We start from the raw sequence: 23,831 nt of genomic DNA on the forward strand, positions 1-23,831 counted from the left end.
ATATTGTCTATAAATTTTGTACCTGTATGTCGGTATGGTGAGTGGTCGATGCAGACCTGAAGTAATGTCATTAAAAGATACGCCTCTTTGTGCGATGTAGGTACGACGAAAGATCATGTCAGCCTCTGCTTAATATGTACTGATTTAACTGGCTCAGTGGTGGTGGCCGCAATCGTATCTTCGGGTCTCGTTGCATCGACCGAGTGCCTACGGATTTATTCAAAAATTCCACTAACACCTCATCTTAGAGTGCTTTTGTATACCTCTGACGAATAAAGTGCTCCAAGATGGGTACATGTCATTGTAACTCGCGATAACGTTCGCCATTACTGACGCCTGTCTCCACTACACCTAGGTACTTAGTGTTATAACCTCATAACATAACTGTATCCAAACCAAACCCAGTAGCAAACCATGAGCAAACCAAAGCCAACCGACCGAAGAAACTACTTACGCGTGTAGAGTCTAGTTATGTCTCATCAAGTCATGTTATGTAACATAAAACTTGACTCCCTTTCCTACCCGGTCCAGTAGCCCCGATTCATGATTATCGCTTGATATTTTTTCCAGTCTGATTGAACTGTGCAGTTTGCATGTACCTACTCTAATCTGTATTGTATTTCAATATAACCTACTTGTCTTCAACTCTACCGGTGACATATTATTGTGACGGCCGCACCCGGCGTAGTAGTTCTTCTGTTCCGAGTTGCATGCAATCTTAGCGAATCGAATCGACGCCCGAGCGAGCCGCTACAATAAATGGCAAATGCTCTCATCCGTTTCCGTGGAAACATTTTTCTGAATGCTTCTTCGACAAAGTAAAAAAATGTTTTCTGATTTTAAAAATTGCACGGAAGGACCGCGAATATCGATCCGTAAGCGAATATTTGACTTATATTAATATGATCATCTTCTATGTCGATTTTGGTTAAGTTCTATACCACGGGCTCTCAATATTTTTTCGAGTCGCTGTCACTTTGTCCACGTTTACACGTGGATTATCCATTATCACATTGTTATTCCCGACGCTGGCCTCTGTTTTCTGACAAACATTACATTAGTTTTACTTTACTAGTCTCTGTTTGGTTATTGTCAGTCATTACAATGTATTCTAGTCACTTGAAGAATAAACTGCATCCTTTCTACCGGTAACACGCTGCTTCGTAATAGCATTATAGTAATATATAATAATGATATTAAATCTTTTAAAATGTAATTTTTAATTAAAATAAATAGGTAGGTACCTACTTCATTATGATAGTAGATGGGGGTTATTCCGGCGCTCTTTTTTTAGAGTGCGCGTGCGGATGCTATGGTCCGCATTAACAGTTAATGCAAACGCAGCTGTTAGAATAGCTTCCAGGACTACTCACCTTTACTATTAGGTACTTACCTCGTACATTTATTGTGAATGCCCGAGGGTTCAGTGTTTTGTAGCCGTCCGTATTGCATGACCGTTATCGTTGCAGGGGGTGGGAGGGCGGCGCGGGGCAGGGCGGTGGAGCTGGCGTCGCAGCTGGCGGGCGCCCTGCAGCAGGCGCTTCCGCCTCCGCCGCGCCCCGACTACACCACCGCCGCGACGCTCATCCGATGGCTCCAGCCCCAGCAGCCCAACCACGCGTCTGCCGCAGTGAGTCTTGTCTATTATCTATTTCACAGTGTGTCTTGCCTCGTGTTCCTGTCGGTCTGTCGTCTCGCATCGATCGTTCCTCTTGACCTGCATATACCTACAGGTACACGGTGGATGCGCGATGCTCCTCAAGGGTGTTGACTTTCACTTTACCCCGCGATTGGCGATGCCAAATTGACTCCTGACCGCTACACCGGTCAGTTTTTGACTGACATTGAAGTTAATCCCTCCAAACCAAAACCCGCCACGCACCACACGCGGTCTTAATCGAGCGTATCACGTGGTCCTACATTGGCGATGTGAATCATCTAGTTCAATTTTAGGCCGAGAATGCCCTAGGAGAAGATACCCAGGACTAAGGTTACTACGCTCAAAGTGAGCTCTGACTGAGTTTAAAGTTACTTTCTAATGCAAAGTGCCGGTGGACCGACATATCCATGCGGCGGAGAACTACAGGATGCAAGCCACATTGGACTTGAAATGCTCGAGTCGGTCCAACCAGCTGACGGGCCGGTCGACCTGGTCGCCACGAAGGCCAATTTTCCAGCTTTAAAAAAAATGCGCGTCTTATTCCGGACGTGAAATCTCCGGATTGCTTAGCGTTGATATATTAAATTGAACTCATTTTCTTTCTATCGTATCTACCTATTAAATTATAATAAATGAAAATATATGGTACATAATTAACAATAAAACCACTGTGTAGTATGTTGGTTTTTTATTATTTAGGTTCGCCATCCTCGACCTAGTGTAAGTATGGTATTAACTTATATTATATTGGATTGGAAATGGAATTTAAAACAATTTTGGTCGCCAAAAGCGGCATTGTATTGTTCTGCTAGAGCTAGACTTTCAACTTAGCATAGGATTCATATCATAATATGATTGTATTTCAAAGCTCCTAAAATCGTCCAAAAACTCCAGAATGTTTGTGGAACGCAGTCCCCTCGCTCATCGATAAGGTTGCCAACTATTTTTAACAATTTCGGGACATTCGGCTGGAAACAAAAATTTACATAGTTATTATTATATCATTTTATAATATTCTCCGCCCAATAATAAGTGACCCGCAGCCGCATAATAGGTACATGCCGACATGCGTACATCCGAAGATTTTTTTAAATTGTAAGTTATACAAATATACTTATGCATAAAAATTACTACAGTTTAGATATTATTTAAAAAAAAAAATGTTATTTAGGCAGAAAAACGATTGCACAAAAAAATGTGTTCTAAATAGTCGTTTCGTCTAATCTAGAAAATAATTTTAGAATAAAACTCACTCTTTAGCTGCTTTCACCGATTCCTTCCTTCCCGAGTGAGTCTATTTAGAAAAATTGCAAAGTCTGCACATTATGACGATGCAGTAGTATTCTGTGATGAAAATTCCGCCTTTACCGATTTGATATCCATTCGGTCCAAACTCCATACACTTATTGCATTACAACCAACCACCGCGGCGAATATTGTCCTCCTCCAAACACTTTTTTCATCCTGGATAAAAACCGCGGAGATATTGATCGATAATATTCTCTAAAATCCTGGGACATTCCAAATATCAGATACGACCCAACCGAAACTGAATAGAGACTTCCATTTCGCGACTGGTGACAACCCTACCTCCGCGCCTATTGCTATAATGGGCTTTATAAAATAAAGTGACAAAATCAGCTCGTTTCGGCTCCTAGTCAGTCTCATGCGACCCGTGACTTGCGGCGTCCCTCGCTGTCGACGCCCGCGACGCTCGCATGCCCCGTTCAGTTTCGGATAACTGATAAGTGAAGTGATAACAAATCATGGACTAACTTTTTTTATTTACTAACAGTTGAGGTTCTAAGTATTGAAGGAATACAGGTGCAACGGTGATCGTGTCACAAATTAATTGCGATTGTAAATTCTACATTGTTAATTAATTGTTTTCAACATTTTGTAAATGAGATAGGTATTGTAATCTAAGATAAACCAATGATATTGTGTCTCTATGCGTATTATGGTTTTTATTGTTTGAAGGAGGACAATTCAGGCAAATTTAATATTATAGTCACATTAAACACATACGTTGATATAAAAATAATAAGATTTTACACACTTTGTCCATTAGATATAATCCAATGTTGGTAATAAAACGCTTATAACTTTTCACACAAAATAGTTAGGCTTAGTTACCTAGGTACATGTTTGAATCTTGTTCCACGAATAAATAAGTATGCTGCAGTGGCGCACCCAGGGGGGGGGGGGTCCAAGGGGCCCTGGCACCCCCCAAAAATGAAAATTATCAGAATGATTTTAAACTTTTTTTTTAAATTTTAAAACTTAAAATTTTTTTTTTGTTGATTATTATGTGTCGATACTCGCCAGCTCCATTATTAAAGTAGATGTATTAAAAATCGCCAATAATTCGCTGTATAAGTACCCTTAATTTGAACTGAAACACAATTTGAAGAACGTTAATGTAGTGTTTCACACTGCCTTTAATCTTAGCGGTAGGTAGGGGGCCCGCCAAATATCCTAGCCTGAGGGCCCGTTTCAGGATGTGGGGACCATGGTGCAGGTACACCGAGTGCAATAGACAAAAGACCGATAAACGAGAAATTAGGCTGTGAAGTAGAAAAAGATCCTATGGGACTAATTTACATTCTCCTCCTTGAGCCCCCCAATATTAAATCCTGGGTGCGCCACTGGTATGCTGTGTGTTTTATTAATTAAACCGGCATTTAGGTATGTGCTAGAACTCTATTATAATGGTTTTGAAAATTGAAACGAATTTATTTTTGTTAAATACACGTACTAATTAAGCACTTTTAAGGTGCCTAAGATTAAACGACTACAGACGACATACTCGTACCTATACTCTATACTTAAACATGAGTTTCACATAAGTAATAGTTTTGAAACAAAGTTAGTTTTTGTCAATTCTACTTTAATTGAATCTGTTGTTTCGGGCTATAAACCCGTCGTCGGAACGGTCGACTACAACTAAAGTTGAAGATTCGGATAACCTATTCTCGTACTCTTGTGATAGAGCGAGAAAGTATAATTATCAACATCTTAAAATCTATTTCTCATCAACACTCATCCACGACCTATCATATCCGATCTTATATCATATTTACGTAGATATTAATATGACGTATCAGTGGCGAAGGGTGGATGTAGGCTGTGGAGATACGACATTAATAGTGTACACTATTTTTTTTTCATTCATACCTATTTGTTTTCATTGAACTAAGAATACAAATTGCAGGTGTTGGTTAGTTTTTTTTTTAACTCATGTAATCCCTCCCTAAACCAAACCATAATAGATAAAAAATATTCTTTCATCCATAAAATATCAAATTATTGACATAATTTTAGATAGGTATTTTATTTGTAGACGAATATTTGTTGTCTATTTGGAATCTATCGGCGGTCCGCATCGGCGCGGATGTCCACGTGTCCATGAATTGCGTCCGCGCAGAGAAAACGGGAGGACGGACGGAGCCTTCCGCTCCTCCCGCGCCCTTTGAAAGCTGCAGCAGCCCATGCGCCGCCGGGATCTCTTGTTACTGGAGAAACCTTTTCCTCGAATCCCGCGCCGTCATCGTCGCCACGGTCAGTTGGCTTAATTAATACTTACTCACTCTGTTTTTCAAAAATGAGACATGCTTATCGAAGTTGGTTTACTTGGGCATAACAATATTATACATGCGGTTTGCACTCACCGCATCATATTTTTATTTTGTACCTTCATATTCGTGGATAAGCATTAGTAGCTAGGTAGGTACCTACCTACCTAATACATAGCGAAAATTAATATTAGTCGAAACATACTGCAAACTTCAGGTTATTTTTTTATATTAATATAATATATAAAAGTCAAAACATTGTTTTGATTTCGTTTTCCTACTTAACCCAACTCACATCTACATTTATTATGAAACATCCAAAGGTTTGTTTGTTTGTTCAAATTACTTTTCCTGACATTTTGAATTTTCACGACAATAGTTGTTGCAGTAACCTGTGGAGTAACCTCTTGATGTAAATTGTAAAACGTAACATACAGGTGTGTGAGTTTGTTTTGACCAGATGTTTCACCGATTCAAAACGGCGCTCGAAAAAAATGTTAGATGCGGATAGCGGTTGACTCGATTTATAAATTACGAGTCGAACGGGCGTCGCGTGCGTTTATCGTGGACCGCGCGCGATCAGCGAGGGAAGCGTCGCGCCGCGGTCATCGACCACCCTCGGGAGGCTGTTCGACGTCGACGTCTGCTCGCGATCACTCGTCGGGGGAGCGGAGGAGCGGCGGACAGGCGGATATTTCAGTCTCGCGGCTCGCCGCGTCGTCCTTCCGACCCGTCTTTCTCTTCCACGCCGAGATCCGGTCTCTGGAATCTCCGGCACTGGGCGGCGGGGGCGGGAGGGGGCCTTCGGATCGGGCGGCGGTCGGGCGGACTTCGCAGTCGCGTGCTGCGATCGATCGCTGACGCGTCTTCGCACTCCGGTATCCGCGCAGAATGGCTTCCGGCGAACGGCGCGAGAGCGGCGAGCGTCTGCTCCGCGAGGAACCTTCCAGCTCGGGGACGGCGTCGGAGGGCGAGACGGCGCCGCCCGGCTCCGATTCGGACTCGTCCAGGAGCGCGTCGGAGGAGGCGAAGGGCGAGCGGCCTCGCCCCCGCCCCGACAGCGCCCCCGACGGAGGTGGGAATGCGAGTCCTTCCGACGCCCGCGTGCATCATCTGCTCCTTCAGCACATTCTCGTTTTCATGTTTTTCTATTATTTGATACTTCGGTCGTGATGCGTCCGCGCTTACCGGAATATTGTCTCTGTGCAATCTTTGTTTACGCTTTCAATGCGATGTATTCACCCCATGTACCTATGACAAAACGTTATAAATAATTATAATATACATACTAGTTTGTTATGATATATACATATATATATTTCCGTCATTATCTATTAAATTATAGTACCTACAATAATATTTCCGTGTGTTTTTCATTGGTTTTGTTCGATATACCTATACCCGCACGCTCTCCGAGGAGACGCCCTCCGAGTCGGCGCCCGACGAGGCGTCGCGTCGGCTCTGGCCGCGAGCCAACTTTACCGTTCCCTAAATAGACCTGCCGAGAGCGGGCGAACGCCGTTCCGCCGGTCGGTCGACTTTCGCGCGGCGGAAGCACCGACGGTGGAGCGGCGGACGCCCGATTCGAGGATATGTTTGAATCGGAATCGGACGACGACGAAGGCGGATTTCATCCCGCTTTCGCGTACAGACGCACGGGTCAGTATGCCTGCGACGCCTCGTCGGCCGCCGTACGGTGAGGGGGAGGCGACCGGTTCGAACCCCCTGGCTCCCGGGGGCGGGTCCCCACCGAGCAAGCCGACGGAAGCCGACGAAGACGTACCCTCCGCCTCCGTTCGGCCGACGCTCGTTCCGAGTTAACCGTGGTCGAACGTATTATTCAGACACGTCGACGCGCTGCGACGGCGATTTCCGGTGGATAGGATCGGAGCCGAGATCTGCGACGAGGAGGCGTCCCCCCGCCGCCGCGGCCTCTCCCGCCAGGAGAGACAGAGACCGGAAGACCAGGTCCGCTCACAATCCCCCCGGACGCAGTCACTCCCGAGAGCGGTTCGATCGCCGCGAGGCCTTCGACCGCGCGCCCCGCGAAGACCCGTCGCCGTACCGCTACCCCCGATGCTGCGGGGGATGCTGTCGCCGCCCGCCGTCGCCCCCTCGATGCCCCTGCTGCCGCGACGATCGTTTCGGATATCGGCCTCGGCGCGGTTTCGAGGTACACGAGATGCGCCCGACGGCGACGTTCACAGTATTTCGTCGACCGCCGTCCTCTTCCCGCTCCGACTCCGGCGTACCCCTCGCCGGCCCCTCTGATACTCTTTTTACTCTTCCAGAGCGCGGAATCCGCGGAGGAGAGAGCGCGCAGGCTGGAAGCGGACGCGGACTCCCTGCGACTGCAGGTGGCCGTCCTATCGGAGCAGATCGCCGCGCAGGCCGAGAAAATAGACGACCTGGAGAGGTCCCTAGCGGAGAAGAGAGCGCTTCTGTCCAGGGCTGACGATCTCCTTCAACGGGTGAGTGTTGCCTTTCTTCAGCGATATCTCTTTTTATAATATTTTTATCATATTATATGTACCGCATTGACCGAGCCCGTGCGCCTGTGAGATTTTGTTGCGGGGATCGGCCGCCGATTCCTCGCGAGCCAGTTGAAAAAAATATTGTCACCGAGCGTTTCTGAGGCCGAGGCTTGGCTGTTCCGCAGGAGACGATGACGAGGTCGTCGCTGGAGACGCAGAAGCTGGAGCTGATGTCGGCCGTGTCGGAGGCTCGCCTGCGTCAGGCCGCACTGGAGCGGGACAACCGCGAACTGCGAGCCGTGCGCTCTTCTCTGTCAGTCTCCAACGGCTCTCTGCGCCGACGCAGCCCATCTCCGGTGGACGCCTCCGCGCCCCGGGTAAATACCTGTTTGATTCTTCTCCCCTCTGTTCCGCATGCCATCTCGCTTTGGATCAGACGAAGCGGCCCATTAACCGTGTAATTTGTGTTTCAGACTCCTCCGGCCTCGTACCGGCGTCTGGCGAGCGACCCATCTCCGCACTCCTTCAGCTCGCTGCCACGCGGCGCGTCAATGTCTACTCCGTGTGCTGCCTCACCCGCTGCACGTTTGACTCGGCCCTCGCCTTCCTCTCCCTTGGAGGGGGGCGCGGCCGTCCGTTTCGGTAATGCGGCTCCGCAGCACTGTATGGTGGTGGCCCGCGGCAGGGGACGCTCCGTTCCCGATCTAGGTCTCTCCGGCGTTTTCCACTGACTGTATTCCGACGGATCCGTGCCGCATTTCAAACGCTTCCCCTCACCCCTGATCGCAGGCGGACGGAATCGCTCCAATCCGGCACCGGTCTATCGGAATGTTCCCGGACTGTCATGTCCGTTCAGCCTCACGCTCTAATATTTCTTCTCGCTTGAGCTTCCTGAATGATATCCATTTTTCAGTTCATTTTTTTATTCAAAATCTAATATTGTAGTTTCGAAACAATTGAAAATAAATGTTAAAATGAACATAATATATTATGGATTTGAATGAGATAATATCTATTCAAATATATATACATACACCATTTTCACAGCATATACATGAGATGCAGACAGGCGTTTCATGTATAATAATTAAATTTCTATAAAAACTGGATATACATTATAATTATGTGCACTAACCCATCAGACCTTAACATTTGTAATCAATTTGTGAGGTTCTATTAATTGTGATTGCAATGTATGGACAGCCGCAGGATTCAAACAAGATTAACAGTATATACATTCAACATCATTATTAGTTTAATGGTATACTTTCAAAAATGGCCATATAGACCATTTAGACTGAGAATTCTTGATGAAACCGACAGTCTCAGTTATTTTTTTTTTTGTTACATTTTATTTTATTAGTTATTGGTGCAGATTACGAATTTGAACCCATTAAATTAATACAAAATACATAATTTATTAATTGAGTTAAACATTTATTTCCATTTTACAAAAGTCTTATGGTGTGACAATTATTGAAATAGCTGTCAGCTTATAAACCAATCAGCAAATTTTTTTTTTATTCATATTATAATTCCCCAAAAAAACTTTCCAAAAGACGAAAATGATTTCACACTTTTTCATTGCACATTTTACATAAATTTTATTGGAACAATAGGAAGGAATAATAATAATTAATCATTGCTAGCATTTATTATTTCGACAATTTTAAAAATAGATACAATTTTTTTGGAAAACCTCATTCAACCATCTAATTTAATTTAAAAAATTGCATATCTCCTCGATTTAAATTACAAACCTGGTAGCCTTTCCTTGGCGGAACTTGAAATACCTCAGATAGCAGCCGGTTGGTAGAGATAATTTGCACGAAGACGGATCTATAGCTCATTGGTTAATAATGGATAAGAGGACAGTAAATGATGTGAATTCAAATCCCACTCGGTCCATCTTTTATACTAGGATTTTTCTAGTAGGTATGTTTCTAAAGTTTTCATTTGGTTGTGAATGGTTTTCGGTTATACATTTTCAATGGCGAGACTAACATTTTTTTTATTTTGCGTACATTCAGTAGGTATTGAATAAAAAAATATGGCTATCGAGTTTCTTGTTTACTAAGGAATGCGCCTGGTTAAATTTGTGTGCATTCGATGTATGATTTTACTCATGAGACTCTTAGACGAATTGTGGTTCACGGGTCGTGCAATAGACTTATTTAATTGTGAATTTGCAGCCGAAAGGGATACAGTGATAGGAAGGAGCAGTCCGGTGGGCGGGACGAGCAAGACGGCGGGAGGATCCAAGGGTTGGGCGGGGCTGCTGGGAGTGGGGGGCAGGGGAGAGGGAGCTCTGGAGGACTTGGAAGACGGCGACAGAGAAGACTCCTTCAGAAGGGGCGGCACGAGAGCCACAGCCGCACCGCGTCTTCAAACCGCGCCTTACGCCGCCCGTCGATGGTTAGTTTCACGTCTCCTACTACCGTTGTCTTACCACTATATCTTGTCTGCATATTAAAATTATGGACTAGCCACCCCTCCACATGTGATTTCTGCTTTTTAACATAACTGTTTCCAACAAATCACATTTATGGTGTGACTAACACACTATTCAAAGTGATGCGAGAAGTGTTGCAACATATTACGAGACGGACAGACAAAACATTCTTAATGGAGAGCCGATTCAACATTTATTTTAAACAAAATTCTTGGACATTAACAATGCAAACAAAGACACGATGATGCTCGGATGGTCGGATGAAAGACTGACAAACCGATTCTGGGAAAAAGTCTGCCAAAGTCATTTGTATATTTATACATAGATCAAAGTCAAATTCCATCAACTTCCCTCAGTTGACATTATGGATTTTTTAATTAACATAAAGTTTTATTTAGATTAGTGTGTCACTTCATCTATAAATGCGGTTAAATTTTCCTTCAAGCAATTAATTATTATTAGTTTCTCTTTGGTTTATTGACATTTTCTGCAGTCTCCCTGAGGGTGTAGGAATCATGGCAATATATTGTCTGTGCGCTGAATATTTACGCTTTTGGATATTCCGGCGGTGAAAAGTGGCATGTCCAGTAGAATCAATGTAAATAGAGTTTTAACAGCGGTACGGCGTCAACAGGAGCAGCGTACCGCCAAAGGAGTGGGATGCAGAGGTCTCGTGCGAGTGGCTGGAGTGGGCGGGGCTGGAGGGATACGCGGTCGACGCTCGCCGCTGGCTGACTAACTCGGCCGGCAACCGCGGCATCATGGCCTCTGCCAGTCCGCACCAGCTGGAAAAAGAGCTCAATATCAAGAACCCTCTCCACAAGAAGAAGATTCTCCTCGCTCTCCTGGACATGCAGGTATCGTAACGAGTCATACTTTTTAATAGCATTTTCCCAAACATGTTGAACCTTCTTCCGGGTGGAGCCTTCTGCGGTTTACCCATAAAAATTACTGAAGCAAGTTCCGGTTGACGTGGTTACTATTTTTCTACACAAAAGCATATCAGAGTAATCTCTCATTTCAGAGTTTGTATATAGATTAGAGGACCCGGAGGTAATTTTTTTGTTTAGGCTCTGTCTCTATAAAATAATGTTTTCTTGAACATCTTTGCATCGTCCTCATTATTGATGGATATGTATAGGATGTCTTTTAAAAACCTTCTCAGTGTGTCAGGTAAGTTTGGTGGATTTGCTCCTAAGTCAGCTCGCATCACAACTCGTGTGCCTCGTGATATGTCTGAATGAGACCGCCTGCGGTGCGGAGCGGGTTTGGTTTGAACAAAAATCTTGCATAATATAATACCACACAGTCATAGGGGCCTTCTGATGTCTCTTTTCTAATACACTGACGGGAATTTCAGTTTATTATTAATAAATCGCAATAAGCAAATCAACAAATGAAAAATTCTGACAGTTACGGTAGTAGTTTTTCTATTAACACAAAAGACAGGGCCGCACTCAAATTTTCAGATGCCATTTTATCAGCACTTTTTTTATATAAGTACACATAAAATAATAAAAAGATACCTAATAACTAACATGCAAACTTTACTGTAATATTTACTGCTTTATTTTACAAGAATACATAAATTAATGTACCTGGCATTTTTGAAAGAATACAAATGCGAAATAAGATTTTTTTAGATAGTACGTACCTATTTCTTTGCACTGCTGAAGCCAAGTAGACACAAATAAACCCATAATGTTTATCTACCTAAGTGGATACTATAAATAACATTTTTCTTCTGATTATGCACTTCCTTATTTAATGTTTTCGGCAACCCGGGTTTTGTCTTATTACATCTTCAGGCTGTCAGCTTATTATGTCACGGGCCCCGGCTTTGGCAGAAATTTACATGTTGATTTTTTCAATGCGTATCCCAATGGACCCGGAGATTGGACATAATAGGTTGAGCGAGTGGGCAACATCCGTTTCTCTTGAAAACAAAAATCTGTTAATGCAAACTGATACACCCCTGTTACAGGCGGGCTTCTCCCGGTGTAAAATAATCATTTAGTAGCTATCAAGTCGAAACGTAACCCTGACCTCTAGAAACGGCTTCGTAAAACATCTAATCTGTTTCCTTGCTCAACCACGTAAGTATTTTTTTATTCATAAGTAAAGGCCTTCGTCCGGTGTGTGAAAATCATATACTGGGCGGTGGTGTAATTAAGATAAATTTAATTTGATTTAAAAAGTATAAATGATGATGGATGAAAGAGATAATTTTAAGACTAAATATAAGTATTCAAATATAATAAATTTTGCCGCGCATTGTGCGTGAAATCCTCGCGCGCCGGCGCCAGGGTCAGGCTCGTGATTCGCCGAATCAAAGATCATGCGATCAGATTTGGCCAATCACTAGTCCCTTTTACTAGTTGGCGTGGGTCTGAGGAATTTAAAAAGAGAAAAAAAGTTAGTAAGCGTCCCTTTTCCAATAGGATAGGACCTGCGACTATAATCGTAAAAACCCAGATATAAATTTGTGAAACTAAAAATCATAAGAAAATATAAGACCACGTCACGACCACGAAAGACCGAGTTTTATTTACACTCCAACCGTTTAATATTTTTTTTTTTTTTTTGTGAATCCGGGGTTCGATGGACACCTGAGCTAGCCGCTGGAACCCCGGGTATCTCAATGGCGCCCTGGCAACATGAGGCGTGAAGAATCGCATTAATTCTTCCGAACCCGCGAAATAAAATTTACGCCCGCGAACGCTAAATAAAAATTTATGATCCAGGAGCCGGAACAACCAAGAAATGGTTAACTAAAAAGCGGACTCCGACGTAACCCTTATCGAAGAAGAAGTGCTGTCTCCAACATCAAACCAGGAGAGCCCTCTGGTGTTCGAAGACAGTCCACATACAGAGCTGACCGCGCCTAGCGTCGTGCTGGAGACCGTAGCACCAGCGCGTCTCCAGTACGACGAATGGCTGCACAAATCCCACCTATGGAGACCAGACTCATCATCGACGGTATCCAGCGAGGAGGGCTCGTAGAGGCCACGGCCCACTCACGACGAAAAACGGCGAGCAAAATGCCGATTTTCCTAGGGTATCACTAACATGTCGTGTACCCTAGTCGACCACGGGATGTTCGGTGAGGAGAGAAAAAGGAAACGCGAGGCCAGGGAGCCTCACAAGAGGGCTGGAAAGGCGCGCAAGCTGAGATGAATCGAAGCTGTGCGGGCGCAGGCTCGACCACGAGGAGATGAAGCAGGACCAGTCGCCAACCCTCGAGTCAAGGGTGAACGCCGAGTTGCTGTTAAAAGTGAAATGTGTAGATTATACGAATAAAACATCCGGAAATTCTTCTAATTACGGATATAAAGTTAATTAAGGACCAACTTTCTGAGCCTTGTAATCCTAAGTTCATTAGTACGAAAAATGTACATTCTAGTTTTAAAAATAACGCTTTGCAAAGTGACGCCAATTCTTTCCGTTCAAATAAAGTAAATATGAATGAATTCGAAAACATTAACATTGAAAATCGCAAACAATTTTATAAACGGGAAAAAAAGGATATTCTACAGTAGAGCGAAACCTGTTTCAAAGTTACGCCGTGTTAATAATTTGAATCCAAAGAGAAACGAAGAAAATAGTATACGACCGTCACTATTATTTCTTTACAAATTACCAATCGTAAATTTAACACAGCGAAAACGGAACGGGAATAATACGGCATCACTCGACGAAGTGTATATTATAGTTGAAATTGATTGATGAAATTTTAATAATAAGTTAAAATTAGGTATAAGAGGATGAAAGTAGAGATTGTATGCTTGTGATAAAAAAAAAAAAAAAAAAAAAAATGAGTCAATAAGCCGTAAATTTCTCAATAATGTAAAAAAAAAAAAAAAAATTTAATAATAAAACGTGAGAGGCACCGCAAATCGGCGCGCCTTTGGAATCGGATGACATGAGACTTAACGCGATAACGCCAGGATCGGGCGCGAAAAACATAAAAACCGTCTGGACTAGAAACTTTGAGACACGCGGCATAAAATCGAGTCGCATACGCGCGTAAAACGAAACAACAATTTTTTTTTTTTAATAAAACGGGTTTCACTAAAAATAAAGTTAATTACATAGTTTTAAGTGTACTAATTCAGTAAATAAATAAAATGAGAGGGTGGAATATTTCAATTTTTAATATCAATGTTATTTATACAGTCAATACAATGTTGCAAAATATTTATGGGTATTAGGGTAAAATATTAAAAGTGATAGTAAGTACCATAAGTACAATGGGAAGATTTTATATAAAATTAGTAGCTATTTAATGTATGGGGTAGGAGTAATTAATAATGTAAATTCGAATAAATTTAAAGTACAATGAAGTCTAATGAACGAATAAATCACTAAAGAAAGAAAAAGAATAAATACAGATGAAGACAATTTGGAAGTACTAAGAGGGTCCCCTCTCGAAGTGAGCGAATCTGAAGGCAGCGTAACCGAGCAACTTATGATACCAGAGCTTGATGGTGTGGAGAGTGCGCACTCTCCTTTCTCGTCGCAGGTTCATGAGGAGGCTAGGGACGTGACGCCTGAAAGATATCGTGAAACAACAAGAGGTACCTCCGAAGTGTAACCATCTACAAAGAAAAGAAAGAAGAAGAAATGGAAATGGATACTTATTGTGAAAAACCATCCTAGTACCTGTGAGAAAGCCGTGCCGCCGTCAACGAGCCTGGCCGTTGTACCGCTATACGATGCCTTGCCCGCAGTAATAGGAACAGATGGAGACACAGTATCTGTCCGTGAGGTGATACTCCAGAGACCAGCAGATGAGTGGAAAACTTTCCACAGAAGGATATCCGCTGCTCGATACGAGCCTGGCTCAATAGTAACGCCACTACCACGCCCTGGTTGCAAAGGCAGACGACGCCAAAGGAGGTACGCTCCTATTGCACCAGAAGAAGAAAAACGTAACACGAAATAATAATTCCGAACGAGGGCCAAACGTCTACGAATATAGCCCCTAGGAATACAAAAGAAAGATTGGAAAGCGCGAGAGTCAAAGACTGCAGCTTCGCGACCCCTCCGCTGACTAATAAAAACGAATAAAATAACAAGAAAACATAATGAAAACAAAGTAATACAAAATAAATGTACTACACTGAAATTAAATCAAACTCTGACCTATTCAGAAGTATCGCGAAAGCATTGCTTTGAGCTGAAAATAATAATCCAAAATAAATATAGAAAATAATAAAAAATAGAGCTAAAGTATAGAGTTTTATGTTAGAATAGTTAGATTGTAGTTGAATTCTTTTATAAACTGTTTATCATGCCATGTACTTAACGGATGAACAAGGAATTGGATGGGTGGCCGATGAGATCAGGGCGTACCTTTCGACTTTAATCCAGATGGGGCGAATTGATACACCCCTGTTACAGGCGGGCTTCTCCCTGTGTAAAATAATCATTTAGTAGCTATCAAGTCGAAACGTAACCCTGACCTCTAGAAACGGCTTCGTAATACATCTAATCTGTTTCCTTGCTCAACCACGTAAGTATTTTTTTATTCATAAGTAAAGGCCTTCGTCCGGTGTGTGAAAATCATATACTGGGCGGAGGTGTAATTAAGATAAATTTAATTTGATTTAAAAAGTATAAATGATGATGGATGAAAGAGATAATTTTAACACTAAATATAAGTATTCAAATATAATAAATTTTGCCGCGCATTGTGCGTGAAATCCTCGCGCGCCGGCGCCAGGGTCAGGCTCGTGATTCGCCGAATCAAAGATCATGCGATCAGATTTGGCCAATCACTAGTACCTTTTACTAGTTGGCGTGGGTCTGAGGAATTTAAAAAGAGAAAAAAAGTTAGTAAGCGTCCCTTTTCCAATAGGATAGGACCTGCGACTATAATCGTAAAAACCCAGATATAAATTTGTGAAACTAAAAATCATAAGAAAATATAAGACCACGTCACGACCACGAAAGACCGAGTTTTATTTACACTCCAACCGTTTAATAATTTTTTTTTTTTTTGTGAATCCGGGGTTCGATGGACACCTGAGCTAGCCGCTGGAACCCCGGGTATCTCAAAACCTCCACTCTGCGGAGGCTCATACGATTTTATTAGGATCGGACATGGTCAAAAGAAGTAAAATATTATTGTAAAGTTCCGAGGCACAAATTATACTTAAATTTAAGAGTGGGATATAAAATAATCCGAAAACATAAAATTGCAATTAATTATCTTTAAAAATATGTAATTGTAGCTTTCTTTTTTTAATTGTATCACTTTCTAATCGGGCACTTGGAACAATAGAATTTAGCGCGGAGCGGGCAGTTTTTGATGATTTGCGCAAAAATATAGTAAAATCAACAATTTCTTAACCAATATTGGCATACATAATATCCGCCATCATCATAATATCAATTTAGTCAGCTCAGTCAGTCATGTTCTCAATCTGAATTTATGCAAATTTTCAATGCATAATATAATATAAAAAATAATATAGTTATCAGGGTATATCATATAATTCTATAATAAATAATAAACATCTAAAGTCCCACACTTTTAGATTCACCGGAAGTTTCAACTCTGAAGCGGCAAACGTGCAAACAATGTTTTTTTTTGTCTGATAACTTTTATGGTTTATTGCTGTTGAATCAAACAGAAATTTGTGTCATTTGACAGCTTCTGCATTTTGACAAGAGGTTGGGTGCGCAAAAATCATACATAACATGTGTATGAATATAATTTGTAAACTTTTAATCGATCTTTGCTACATCGGCGATAATTAACTGATGAACTGTCATTATAAAGATATGAAATGTGTTCGGTGATATGTATGATATGCGGGCGCAGGGCCTGTCGAGTGACCCGTTGCTGGGGGCGGCGGGGCGGCTGGACGGGGGCTGGGCGCTGCGATGGCTGGAGGACGCGGGGTTACCGCAGTACCGCGAGGCTTGGAGCGCCGCCCGAGCCGACGGCCGCCTGCTGCACCGTCTGGCGCACCACGATCTCGCCCTGCTCAAGGTCACCTCTCAACTGCACACGCTCAGCTTCCGCAGAGGTCTGTACTTCCTTCCTCTTTGAAGCTAAGCCGTCTGAACCCTTAATAATTTAACTGTTCCGTTTCAGCGAAGGGATCGTGTCCCTTTTCATCGAATTAAAAATCGTATACAATAATAAGATTCGAACAGAAGGTAAGAAAAATACATTCGTCGAACATTACCTGTTATGTAGATATAGTAATCTATAAGTCAGCTATTGTGATGATGACACACAAAACTTTCCACTCGCTCAGAAGCCAATGAGCTAGTGAGTTGAAACCGTTATTTTTGGTACTATTTTGACATGAACATATTGAGTAGTTCGTTTTTTTACCGGGAGGTCGCCACTATCGCTCCACTGCGCAGACGCATATCGGCCCACACGCCAGCGTGTAGCGTGTAAAGTAGAGTAGCCCGGCTTTCAACTTTTCTCGGTAAATTGTTTACAATCTGCTTGTTAGCTAGTTCGATAATGACACTGGGTGAGTTTACAAGCAGATTGTAAATTCGCTGGCTTGTAGTTTGTAAAGTAGCTGAATGTCATCGAGCCATAAGCGCCGGCCTATCATCCGGGATGTTATTTATTTAAAGTCCGGGTGTTTGATTGTTTCATTTCTACTACTACATTAATTTAACCGATTCCATGCCTTCAGCGTCTTTTCGTTCTATGAGGCCGTCATCGACAGGCCGCAAATTTTGTGAGTTATCTCGTCTGACTTTAAAGTTAAATTAATAGCGGCCGTCGATTGATTTGCATAATCTAATAAATTAAACACACAGTGACATCTGTTTGAATAATTATAAAATACTAAGCCACAAATTATCAGTATTACAGCGATTTTAGTAAGACCTTCGCTCTACATTCAACGTGTGCCATTAAAAATCTGCGGTGTGTCAGATACAGCCATAGTAATATCGTGAGGCATAGAAAACGTTAATTAAATGTTAATTGTTCTAATTCCGTCGGATGCCAGTTTCATAGCATGTAAAATTTTATTTAAAATATATTTTGAACCCAACCATTTTATGTGACTAACACTGACGTGTTTAAGTGAAGTGTCCTATAACAATAATAATAACATCCTTTAACACGTTTGCTGCGTACAAAAATCGCAAATAGTAGGGAGGTGCTGAATAAATAGCAATTTTCAAAACCCTTAAACTGTATTAAAAAAACGAAATTATAAAAAAAAATAATGGCGATGCTAGTGCAGACTGTCCTTTATGCATATAGCATACGCGCGCCGATGTGACTCATTCCGGGCCTAAGATAAACAAGCATAAACATGTATGTTCGAATGGACGAAAGCTGCGCTCGCACTGTCCAAATGTTGTGTGCTCACGTGAAATTTTTAATAAATATATTCATACCTGTTTTTTATCTTTCACGCTTTATTTTAGAGGGAGTAGTTTTTAATTTTTTGTCAATATTATAACTTATGGTTGAAAATACTGAAGTTTGAAGCAATATGTCCATCATGGCCCCCACATCCTGAAGCGGGCCCCCAGGCCACCATTTTCGTTACTTCACAGAGTTCCGGTGATGTGTGTTCCTTTACTTAGTAAGTCTTCAATGAGAGGAACACCAAGTTATCGATAAATAGAGAATGTCCTACTCCAGTCTTTCCATCCGTCAAGTTTTTGACTACCTTATTGGTGTGGTCTTTCCCACCCAACCTTGGTCAGCGGCACCACCATATATAATTAGTTTTAAAGCCATACCTCTTGATTCTCCCTACATATATATTTTAATCCTGCTATAATGTTATTGTAAGTACTTATTGCTTCATATTTTGTTTTATGTTAATAATTTAGAATATTTTGTTTAGTGTCCTTGTGATGTCGTATGAAATTTCATTAATTTTAATTTAATTGTGATTGACAAATTATTATTGGACGGATAATTCTATGTATAGGTCGATGATTTGTGTCGCCTTTTGAATTTGTTTTGATACATGCCTGTTTTGTCCAGATTTATTTATTAAAAGTGAAAAAAGTATCTACCAAAAAATTGCTGATGATTTATTAAATTAAATCAATAATACAATGCATTTCCACTGATATTCCTCCATGCCCATGAAGAGGTTCTGGATCAAAACTGTTTCTTGGTGTCAGGCTTATTAGCAGCAGCAGCCTTAGGTATCAACTAATAGTGAAGGCTGCACGTCTTCCAAAGATGTACATACGTACATACACATTTTCAGTGATGGATGGATGTTCCATGGATGTTGTTAAATTATTTAGATATTTTTATATTATATTATAGATTTCTGATGCTGAATTGAGGCATTCTGTAGGGAAGGGTAGATTTGGTGTTAGTACCTACTTAGTAACAATCGTGACATAAAAATATTCCACTAACTAACTGTATATCATCATCGTCAGCCGGCATCGATCCACTGTCGTATGAAGGTCTCCCATCGCTTCTTCCACTCGCCGAATGACATGTCCAGCCCATTGCCATTTCATATGCCTAGCATAACAGTATTTATGTAACATCCAAGATACATGCTTCGACACTCGTAACCCTCGATCCACAAACAATCGTAAAGTAATTCTGCAGCGATTACACAGTATTAAAGGGTGACGGTAATGTGTTTGTAGGAATACAAGTACTCCGCGAGAACAACTTCTCCCCAGACACGATGATCCGGAGGGCGACGACCGAGGCCCCTGTCGCGGAGACTGAGAGACGATGCGACACCGACGAAGCCGATGGAGAGGCTGAGGCGGACGCGCAGGGTGAGGGAGAAAAGGAGGTGCGACGTTGGAGTAGCCACCGAGTGATGGAGTGGCTGCGGGCAGTGGACTTGGCCGAGTACGCTCCTAATCTACGCGGGGCCGGTGAGCATACTGGGTAGTCTTGTCGCAATCGAATCAAACAAGTGATGATTACAACACTCAATAATGATTCTGGAACATTCTAATACCTATCGTTGAATTGGCATTAGCATTCAAATCAGACATCCTTCTTTTTATTCACCTCTTTTGTGCCAATAATATAAGCAAAAAAATTATATTGCCATTTATTTGTATCATATTAATTAGGTATATATTAGTCTTTAAAGGTTATTTTTGAGACCTTTGGTGGATATTGGAAATTATAGATCTGTGGGATTGATTTTGGTAGGTCAACAGTGTTTATTTGGGTTGGTTATATACATATAAAATATATTAACGGCCCACGTGCTCGTCGTAGGTCAAAATTGAGTTTTTATCGTATTTTCAAACCATGATCCTGGACACTCCTTAAACGTTGTAGATAATCTATTTATATAATTTTGAAGCCTTATTATCCTTTATAGTTATTTTAAACATTTGATGACTGCATAAAGTATTTTTGTTACATAAAATAGTATTCTTTTAAATCTCTCGCTCTAATGTTTTAGAATATAGTCATATTTCGGTACATAACTGTGCAGTGGTATTACGATTTTTTACATTTATTAATTTTTAAACGCATTTATAAAACCATTAGTATAATTTATTACGAGATAATTTTTGTAAAATATTCACGATAAAAAATTATATTGATAATCTCTGTGATCCCAAATTTGACAAGAATTAGGCATTTTATTATTCAAAAAATCGGCAAGATTAACACATTTGAAGATGATTCTAAAGATACTTATTATAAGCTATGTCTTTGACCATTCAAGTGTGATAAACATCTTATGAATAATGATTGCTTTATAATAATTATTGACCTAAGAATAAGGTAGTGTTTTTTTGAAATACGCCATTTCTTTTGTCATTCCCTAGTCTTCTACAACATACGGCCGTAGCCATAAATTGACAAACTATAAATACAATAAAAACTCAATTTTGACCTTCGACGAGCATGTCCCCCCTTAAGATGTTAAGTTATCAATGTATGAGTTACAATGCAGGACAGCTTTGTATGAATGACATGTGTGCATGTTGCCAGTGCCGAGGTCCGCCCTGGACTGCCGGAGCTGGTAACGCCACGGATCGTTATGTATTGTGTGAGATTGCACATATAATATTATCTTCTTCTTCTTGGTCGTACACTCATGGCTGAGAATCGTGACCGCATTCAAATGTGGTCACGATCCTATAATATTATGTGAATATTAAATCTAAATTTTGACCATCTGTGGCGTGCGGTGACTACTTGTAGGAATGCTGTATAAAATATACATAATATATTGGTAACTATTATCTACTTATATGGAATTCCAGCATTGATAGTTCTAATGTATTCTAAAAATATTTACATAATATTACATAGAACCTTCAAAAGAACTAAAGTTAAAATGAATGCTCCGCCTACCAGAGGCACCTAGCCGATTTTTTCTTTTATCGTTTTTAGATACGTATTGATTAATACGTTCACTACGAATAAAATGTTTCCATTAATAAACAGAACATGAACAAACGGAACGGTGACAAAACAGAACACCGATAAACAGAACTATGACATTTCAGGAAAAATATAACTTTAATATTGAAATTGTCGTATCTCTATTTATGTTGTATAGATTTTTAATAACACAGGTCTCAAAAAATCAAATTTTAACATTTCTGCATTCCTAATTGCTGGAAACCTCAATTAAATGGGACTACACAATTATATGTTTACAATGATTGGGTGACTAGGTACAGTAGGTTTTTAGAAAATGACCACTTAGTTAATTATATTCGACGCCACAATAGATTGCGAAAATAATTCATCGTCTGATTCTAATTCGGATTCTTTGTTGTATTCCCAAAATCACTATTATCCATTGAGTCGTCGCTTTCATTTGTTCTCAGTCTATTTGAACAAGACGGCTAATCCATTTTCAATGGGGAAGAAAAGAAAGCAACGCGACACTTTCGAAACAGACAATAATACAAAGCCAGTCAAAGAAAAACATAATGAAACGTTCAATATTAGCTACACTAATGAAACAGCTTAGAAAAAGTATAATCGTGTGATAAAAATAAAACGCTACAAATCCAGTTTACATCCGAAATAAATGTTTTGCCAATATATAATAATTCGTCACGCTAATGATATTTGTCAACTTTAGTAGTCACACTATAACATTTTTGATCGAATACATGGTAATATTTACATGAACATGGCTGTCGTGCCCAACGCGTGGCTACAATATGTTTGTATGGACATGGGGGCCTTGCTTGTTCGACGTTAACTAAAACACTTTTAAATGTAAAATAGCAATAAAATGTTTCATATTTTTCCTCTAGGTACCTTTAAACTCTTAGGCGGAGCAGTTACCTTACTTCAAATTTACTGTACAATTGTACAATAATAATGTAATTACATAATATATTATTATTGTTACATACAGTACATAATCTACAGATTATGACAGCTCTGCATCAACAGCGTCAATGGACCGCGTGCCACTGTTGATCATATTATGTGGTCTTGATCATATTATCGGTTTTTGTAAATAGACACCTCATAATATATAAAAGCCCAGAAGAAGGTTTTCTTTCGACATCTTCGGATGCCCCACTATTAAACTATTATCGTGTTGTGCCATCAGGGGTCCATGGCGGGCTGATGTACTACGAGGAGCGCTTCACGGGGGAGCTACTGGCGGCCCTGTTGAACATCCCCCCCGGCAAGACGCTGCTGCGACGGCACCTCAACACGCGCTTCAACCAGTTACTGGGGCGGGATGTCATCCTCGCCAAGCGGGAGGCGCAGAATACTTTGGGCTACCAGCCGCTCACGCTCGCCTCCAAGCTCAAGGTGACTGCTCTCTCCCGCCCTTTTCATTTTAAACTGACCCGTGTGCCGTGCGAAATTAAGAATTTGAGATATATTAGTGTATGTGTAAGGCGCTGACCTTTCATCTGGGAGCTCCGGGTTCATACATATATGTGATTTTCTCAAAACCTGGGTTTTTGTGATTGTTTCACTTCTATTACTAAATACGCTACTGTCATTGGGCCTCTAGTAGTACTTGTAGTACTGTTACAAAGAATATATAATATATACCTATTTTTTTTTCTTCGTTAAAAAATAAGAGCCTAAAGAGACTGTAAGGAATGATATCTATGACACCATTTTTAACATCTTCATTCTAAAACTGAGAATAAAACAATAAGGTTTGATTTTTTCGCTGGGCTCATGGAGAGCCCTTACAAACAAAAATTGTACAGTGCCCACCTTCATTTCGAGCTCACCTGCATCATAGTGATAAATTGAAATCTCATTTGCTGAAAACCGTTTAATACAAATTGCCTACCAACGAACCACCGAATGCTTTATCTATCGATGCTTATAAATCAATGTGAATATAGCTAAAAGATAATAATCATTACAAGCAGAGCTAGCTGGCAGTTGCCAGCCGGTCTCGCTAGGTCTTGCTGACAGCTCGGAGTCCTAACGATATGGTATTGGATTTTAATAAAATTGTGAAGTAAATCTCATAAAAAATATATGCGTTGACGACGCCGTAGTTTTCTACCCGTTTCCTGAAAACTTCCCTGTGTGCTTTGAAATGCTCTGCCTAGGAGTGAAAATAGTAATCTAATACTATTATTATCCTAAGACCATTTATAAAACGCGCAAACTGCTCATTTAAACGATACTTTAATGATATTTTTACATCTTCACTCCGATATGTGCGCTACCGAATTGTCTACAGATTGAATTTGACACATTTGAGAAA

General features: G+C 41.1%; 1 protein-coding gene across 5 annotated transcripts in view; it reads left to right on the forward strand.

Moving 5' to 3' along the window:
* Liprin-beta (liprin-beta 1) overlaps positions 1-23,831 on the forward strand; it is a 40,724-nt gene that overhangs the window by 11,803 nt on the left and 5,090 nt on the right. For 2 of the 5 annotated variants that reach the window (XM_085958800.1, XM_085958801.1), the window contains exons 2-10: positions 1,470-1,630; positions 7,527-7,706; positions 7,895-8,086; positions 8,183-8,417; positions 9,902-10,124; positions 10,796-11,018; positions 16,991-17,198; positions 19,783-20,022; positions 22,698-22,906. In XM_085958800.1, the coding sequence (XP_085814926.1) occupies positions 1,470-1,630; positions 7,527-7,706; positions 7,895-8,086; positions 8,183-8,417; positions 9,902-10,124; positions 10,796-11,018; positions 16,991-17,198; positions 19,783-20,022; positions 22,698-22,906 (1,871 nt within the window). The remainder of the gene's footprint in view (positions 1-1,469; positions 1,631-7,526; positions 7,707-7,894; positions 8,087-8,182; positions 8,418-9,901; positions 10,125-10,795; positions 11,019-16,990; positions 17,199-19,782; positions 20,023-22,697; positions 22,907-23,831) is intronic. The other 3 variants (XM_085958802.1, XM_085958803.1, XM_085958804.1) reach the window with 3 other exon arrangements.

The sequence above is a fragment of the Rhyacophila brunnea genome, unplaced genomic scaffold (assembly GCF_057557595.1).
Source record: "Rhyacophila brunnea isolate RB1 unplaced genomic scaffold, BYU_Rbru_1.0 scaffold_8, whole genome shotgun sequence".
Taxonomy (NCBI): Eukaryota; Metazoa; Arthropoda; class Insecta; order Trichoptera; family Rhyacophilidae; genus Rhyacophila; species Rhyacophila brunnea.